The following is a 6,980-nucleotide window of genomic DNA, read 5'->3' on the forward strand; positions in this document are numbered from 1 at the left end:
CCCAGCAGCCCCCAACACCTCCAGCAGCCCCCCAATATCAAGAGCAGCACCCCAAGGTCATGAGCACCCTCTCAACATCAAGAGCACTCCAACACCTTGATCATCTCCCAATGTCAAGAACATCCCCCCAGCACTTTGAGCACCCCCAAAACATCAAGAGGACTCCCCCAGCAGCCCCTCAATGTCAAGAGGACCCCCCCAGCAGCCCCCAACACCTCCAGCAGCCCCTCAATGTCAAGAGCAGCACCCCAAGGCGATGAGCACCCTCGCAATGTCACGAGCACCCCAACACTTTGAACATCCTCCAACCTCAAGAACCATCCCCCCAGCACCTCAAGCACCCCCAAAACATCAAGAGAACCCCTCTGGCAGCCCCCCAATGTCATGATGAACACCTCCAGCAGCCCCTCAATGTCAAGAGGACCCCCCAGCAGCCCCCAACACCTCCAGCAGCCCCTCAATGTCAAGAGCAGCACCCCAAGGCGATGAGCACCCTCTCAACATCAAGAGCACCCCGACACCTTAAACATCCCCCGACCTCAAGAACATCTCCCCAGCACCTCGAGCACCCCCAAAACATCAAGAGGACCCCACCGTCCCCTTCCCGAATGTCCCCTTCCTCACCTTGGGGACAAAGAGGACGACCAAGGTGATGTAGGAGGAGAAGACGACGGCCAATGAGGCGAAGGCGAAGGCCGCATCCTGTTGGCTGCTGAGGATCATGGTGACGGGCGCCGTGATGAGGCAAAGGACCTGTGGGGTAGGAGGGGGTGTTTTGAGGGTCCCTGGGGACATTTTTGGGCTGGATTTGGGGTGAAGATGGGGGGAAATGAGGCAGAGCCACCCCAGTTTACCGCCACGTTGTAGATGGCCATGCCCACGGCGCGGTGGTCGTTGATCTTCTCGGTGGAGACGCTCTTGGTCTCGTACGCCAAGAAGATGCCCAACAGCAGCAGCAACCCCTTGAAGCCGTAAAATATCCCTGGGGGGTGGATGCCGGGGTGGTCAAACAGGGCCCCCTCAACTTGGTTTAGGGTGGCGGTGGTCATGGGTGGGCAGAAAGGAGCCCCCATGGGTGCCTCAGTCTCCCCTTGATGCTCTACAACGTTCCTGTGCTCACAACTTTGCCTGTACCCCTCCTTCTTGAGCCCCCCAGTCCTGCCTGTACCCCCATCCGTGCCCACCTCCCACACCCCAAATCCCCAGTGCCCACCGAGCCACGTGTTCATCTTGGTGGAGCTGCAATGCTCCAACTGGGGCAGGATGGAGACATCCGTGTCTGTCTTGGGTTCCTCCTTGGTGAACTCCTTGGGGGAGGTAAAATGGGGTTTGAGGGAGTGGTCTTTGCTGTGTGACCCCCCCCAGAAGCACCCCAAAACCTCCAGCAGCCCTCCAATGGCAAGAGCAGTGCCCCAAGGCCATGAGCGCCCTCCCAACGTCAGGAGCACCCCAACATCTTGAACATCCCCCCGATGTCAAGAACATCCCCACTGCACCTTGAGCACCCCCTAAACATCAAGAAGACTCCCCTAGCAGCACCCCAACACCTTAAGAAGACTCCCAATGTCAAGAGCATCCCCTCAGCAGTGCCCCAAGGCCATGAGCCCCCCCAACATCAAGAGCACCCCAACAACTTGAAAATCCCCCAATGTCAAGAGCATCCCCTCAGCAACACCTTGAGCACCTCCTGAACATCAAGAGGACCCCCCAGAAGCACCCCAACACCTCCAGCATCCCCCCAACAGCTTCAGCAGCCCCTCAATGTCAAGAGCAGCACCCCAAGGCCATGAGCACCCTCCCAATGTCAAGAGCACCCCGACACCATGACGCCCTCCAGAACATCAAGATGACCCCCCCAGCAACCCCCCAACACGTCCAACATCCCCCCAACACCTTCAGCAGCCCCCTAATGTCAAGAGCACCCCAAGGCCATGAGCACCCTCTCAACATAAAAAGGACTCGCTCAGCAGCACCCCAACACCTTGAACACCTCACCAACGTCAAGAACATCTCCCCCAGCAACACCTCGAGCACCCCCAAAACATCAAGAAGACCCTCCCAGCAGTACCCTAAAACCTCGAGCATCACCCCAACATCAAGAAGACCCCCCTTGGTGGTGCCCCACCTCGATGGTGCGGTGCAAGGGGTCCACGATTTGCCAGATGATCAACGTGACCACGTCCAGCCCCACGAGCAGCCCCACGGTGGCATACAGCTTCCACGGCTCCAGGGTCTGGGGGCAACACCGTGTCACCGAGAACCCCATTGGGACTCCCACACACACCCCAGGGGGTCACTCCTCACCTTCCTCTTCTCCTTCTTCTCTTCCTTCTTGGTGAAAACGGTGTGGACCCACCAGATCTTGGTGAACATGCTGCCGTACGCCAAGCTGAACCCCAGCCCCAGCAGCCACAACCGTGCCTAGGGGTGGAAGAGCCGGTTGTACCTCCCCGTCCAGCTGTACCCACCCCACATGCACCCCCATGGCGTGAACACCCCATCATGGACCTCCTTTGATCAACCTCAACAGTTCCTCGTCTGGCTGTCCCTATCTGGCTGTATCTCTGCCTGTCCCTATCTCCTGGTTGTATCTCCGACTGTTTCTCCTCCAGTTGTCCCCATCTTGTGGCTGTATCTCCAACGGTTCCTCCTCTGGTTGTCCCTCTCTGGCAGTATCCCCAACTATTCCTCCTCTGCCTGTTCCCATCCCCATGGTTGTATCCCCAGCTGCTCCTCTTCCAGTTGTTCCCATCCTGTGGCTGTATCGCCGACTGTTCCTCCTCCGATTGTCCCCACCCCCAGCTGTATCTCTGACTGTTCCTCCTCCACCTGTCCCTATTTCCTGGCTGTATCTCTGACTGCTCCTCCTCCACTTGTCCCCATCTCGTGGCTGTATCTCCATCTGTTACTCCTCCACCTGTCCCCATCCTGTGGCTGTATCTCCGACTGTTTCTCCTCCAGTTGTCCCAGCCCCCAGTTGTCCCCACTCTGCCTGTACCCCGCAACACCCCACCCACCCCGTACCTGACAGACGAATGGGAAAAGGCCCGGTCCGATGTGGTACCCATCAAGTCCCAAGGGGAAGACTGCAGCGAGCGCCAGCGTGCAGCCCACAGCCGTCATGTTGTTCAGGTACGGCTGTGAGTTCTGGATGTACCTGGAGGAGGGGTGTTGAGAAGATGTGGTGTCACATCTCAGCTCTTGGTGGCACACAACATTCATCAAACCCAATGAGATGTGAGAAATGGGAACACAAAGTGAGGTAACAGGAAACTACGCACTACAACCAGGCCCACAGTGTCACCCAAAGTGAGATGGGTGACTGGGACATCTACAAACAACAGTGTTTTGTCACTATCACCTTCCATAGGAGGACACAGGAGTACATAACCCCTTTTTTTCCCGTCTGGGTGTTGCAAACCTTGTGCTGCTGAGCTTTTTTGGGGGTTAGAAAAGGAAAAATGTGGTATTTTGCCCCTAAAAAGGAGGGCAAGCACTGACCGGACGTGGCCGTTGTAGATGTTGAAGGCCAGGCAGATGATGGCCAGGAGGATGGCCAAGGAGGCCAACACCGAGACAGAGATGAAGAGCTTCTGGGACAGGAAGCGGAAGGTGGTGATGACCTTGGTGTAATCGGCCGGGGGGGCACCACCTGCAGAGTCCATGGCACAATTCGGGGACACGGGGAGGTCTTCTCAACCCTTCCCCATGGCATGGACCCCCCCCCTGCTCACACCCCGTGTGCTCACCAATCCACTTGGGAGGCCAACACCGAGACAGAGATGAAGAGCTTCTGGGACAGGAAGCGGAAGGTGGTGATGACCTTGGTGTAATCGGCCGGGGGGGCACCACCTGCAGAGTCCATGGCACAATTCGGGGACACGGGGAGGTCTTCTCAACCCTTCCCCATGGCATGGACCCCCCCCCTGCTCACACCCCGTGTGCTCACCAATCCACTTGTCATTGTTGTACCAGGACAGGTTGTCCTTGGTGCTGTCGTAGTACCCGATCTTCTTGTAGACACCTCCTGCAAGGCGAACGTGGATGGGTCATGTGGAGGGTATGGCACCAAGACATCCCCCCAGCGCTGGCACAACACCCCCATGGTGTCACAGCCTGGCTGGGGGTCAGAAGGGACCTCTGGGGTTACCTGGTCCAACCCCCTGCTCAAGCACCACTCACCTTGCAGCTGCTCAATGAGCGTCCAGGCCATGCGGGAACCGCTGGCATCAAAGACCACGTGTCCCTGTGGGATGGGATGGAGATGGGTGTTGGGGACCTGTCAGGCAGCTGGACCACGTCCCCAGAGTGGTACCTCTGGGAGTTTTGGGGTGGTTCATGAGGGCACTGTTGATGGGTGCCTTCAAGGTGTTTCCCCCACCACCTCAAAGGTGCAGAAGTTTGGGACCTTGAAGGAGGGGATGTTTGGGACTGTGAAGGTGGAGGAGTTGGGACCTTGCAAGTGGAGGAGTTGGGACCTTGAAGGTGAAGGAGTTTGGGACCTTGAATGTGGACAAGTTGGGGAACTTGAAGTTGAAGGAGTTGGACCCTTGAAGGTGGAGGAGTTGGGGTCCTCAAAGGTGGAGAAGTTTGGGACCTTGAAGGTGGAGGAGCTGGGGACGTGGAAGGTGGAGTTGAGGACCTTGAAGGTGGAGGAGTTTGGGACCTTGAAGGTGGAGAATTTGGGGACCTTGGAGATTGAGGATTAAGGGACCTTGAAGGTGAAGGAGTTGGGGACCTTGAAGGTGAAGGAGTTGGGGACCTTGAAGGTGAAGGAGTTTGGGACCTTGAAGGTGGAGGAGTTTGGGACCTTGAAGGTGGAGGAGTTGAGGACCTTGAAGGTGGAGGAGTTGGGGACGCTGTTAGGGACCAGGGGACACACTAGGGCATGGCCAACGCACCGAGACACCCTCAAAGGCGGAGGAGTTGAGAGCGCGGTAGATCTCGTCGGTGATGTTCTTGTTGTTGTAGTTGAAGTCCTCCAGGCGCAACCCCTTCTTGACCAGCTCCGCCGAGGTCTTGTTGAGGGCCAAGGCCAGTGCCCAGATGGCGTCGTAGGCCAATGGAGCCTCCTGGAAGCCGCCCGTCTCCTCAGGGTTCTTGCCCAACCTCTTCTGCAGCTTCTCAATGAACTCCTGGGATGTCTGGGACCAGGACAAGATGGCAGTGATGTGATGGGTGGGATGGAGTGGACCCCTTGGAGGTGCCACACGTCCCCTGTCCTCCCCGTACCATGTTGGAGATGCTGCGGGTGTTCTCGGGGTTGAGCATCACGATCTCGGTGGTGACGTGGCCTTCCACCGCCTCGGCCATCTCCGCCTCGGTGCAGTTGATGGCCGGGTCCTTGATGCGGAACCAGTTGTCGGCGTACCAGCCAATCAGGAACCAGACATATTTCTTGCCGTACAGCTTCTCCTTGTAGACCTGCATGGGCCACATCCATCACCCATCCATCACCCTCATATGGTGTCCCTCCATCCCTTTATCCATCCATTCATATGGTCCATCCATCCATCACCCATCCATCACCCCCTATGGGTGTCCCTCCATCCTTTCTTCCATCCATCTCTCCATCCACTTCCTCATCCAAATTCTCTCCACCTATCTCCATGTGGTCTCCATCCATTCCCTCATCCTTCCCCTCATCCATCCACCCAAGTCGTCTCCACCTCTGCATCCATCCATCCATCCATCCATCACATACATATGCTGTCCCTCCATCCCTTCTTCCATCCATCCACCACCTCCATATGGTGTCCATCCATCATCCATCTCTCCATCCGTCACCCCCATATGGTGTCCCTCCATCCCTTCACCCATCCACCCATCCATCCTAACATCTCCCACCAACCCACACATCCCACCACCCTTTGTTCCACCCCACCATCCCTACTGCCCCACGTCCACCCAACCCTCTCCACCACATGCCACCCATGGTCCCATCCTCCCACATGGTGCCCACCCACACCACGTCCTCCCCTTTGCACCCCTCACCTCGCAGAAGACCTTGCGTGCTTCCGTCTCGTAGAAGAGCCCTACGATGATGCGGGCGTCCTGGCGCTGCGAGAAGACAAATCACCCTGGGGTGGGACTTCTGCTCCACCCAGCCTCATTTGCATAAATTCACATAGGGGTGGCTGAGGAGGACCAGAACCTTGGTATTGGCACAACCAGGTCATGGTCATTGCTCTCCATCTCCTGGATGAAGGAGATGCAGCGTTGACCTGGACATTTGGGCATCTTGGGGTGTCTCTGCTCCCTTTGAGGTACAGGATGTGGCTCCACCTGCACCCTGATGGTTGTGGGTGCTATGGGGGAGGATTTGGGGGGAATGAAGACCTGGTGGGGATGAGGAGCTGGTGGGGATGAAGGCCAAGGATGTGATGAGGATGAAGACCAAGGACCTGGTGAAGATGAGGACCTGGTGAGGATGAAGACCGAGGACCTGGTGAGGATGAAGACCGAGGACCTGGTGGGGACAAGGACCTGGTGGGGACAAGGATCTGGTTGGCATGAAGACGAAGGACCTGGTTGGGATGAAGACCTGGTTGGAATGAAGACCAAGGACTTAGTTGGGATGAAGACCAAGGACCTGGTGGGGATGAAGACCAAGGACCTGATTAGGATAAGGACCTGGTTGGGATGAGGACCAAGGACCTGGTGGGGATGAAGACCAAGGACCTGATTAGGATAAGGACCTGGTTGGGATGAGGACCAAGGACCTGGTGGGGATGAAGACCAAGAACCTGGTGGGGACAAGGACCTGGTGGGGATGAACTCCAAGGACTTGGTGGGGATGAAGACCAAGGACCTGGTGAAGATGAGGACCTGGTGGTAACGTGGACGGGGTGATGGCCAACGAGGACTCACCTTGAGGTTGCGCACGGGCGCGGCGGGGTCGGAGAAGAAGCTCTGCCGAAAGGTGATCTCCAAACCGGCCTCCTTCACCCGCTGGTCCAGGTCATCCAGGGTCTGGTGGG

General features: G+C 57.3%; 1 protein-coding gene across 1 annotated transcript; it reads right to left on the reverse strand.

Moving 5' to 3' along the window:
- Window positions 1-594: 594 nt before the first annotated feature.
- On the reverse strand, window positions 595-6,975 carry GABBR1 (gamma-aminobutyric acid (GABA) B receptor, 1; the record flags this gene model as incomplete). The annotated part of the gene is made up of 13 exons (XM_010188770.1): window positions 595-753; window positions 855-982; window positions 1,214-1,307; window positions 2,126-2,233; window positions 2,305-2,421; window positions 3,025-3,157; window positions 3,502-3,652; window positions 3,950-4,027; window positions 4,183-4,246; window positions 4,902-5,144; window positions 5,233-5,424; window positions 5,995-6,060; window positions 6,871-6,975. Coding segments are annotated over 13 exons (1,638 nt in total), but the record flags the coding sequence as incomplete, so codon positions are not given.
- Between the last annotated feature and the right edge of the window lie 5 nt (window positions 6,976-6,980).

Source organism: Mesitornis unicolor, unplaced genomic scaffold, assembly GCF_000695765.1.
Source record: "Mesitornis unicolor isolate BGI_N332 unplaced genomic scaffold, ASM69576v1 scaffold20987, whole genome shotgun sequence".
Lineage (NCBI taxonomy): Eukaryota > Metazoa > Chordata > Aves > Mesitornithiformes > Mesitornithidae > Mesitornis > Mesitornis unicolor.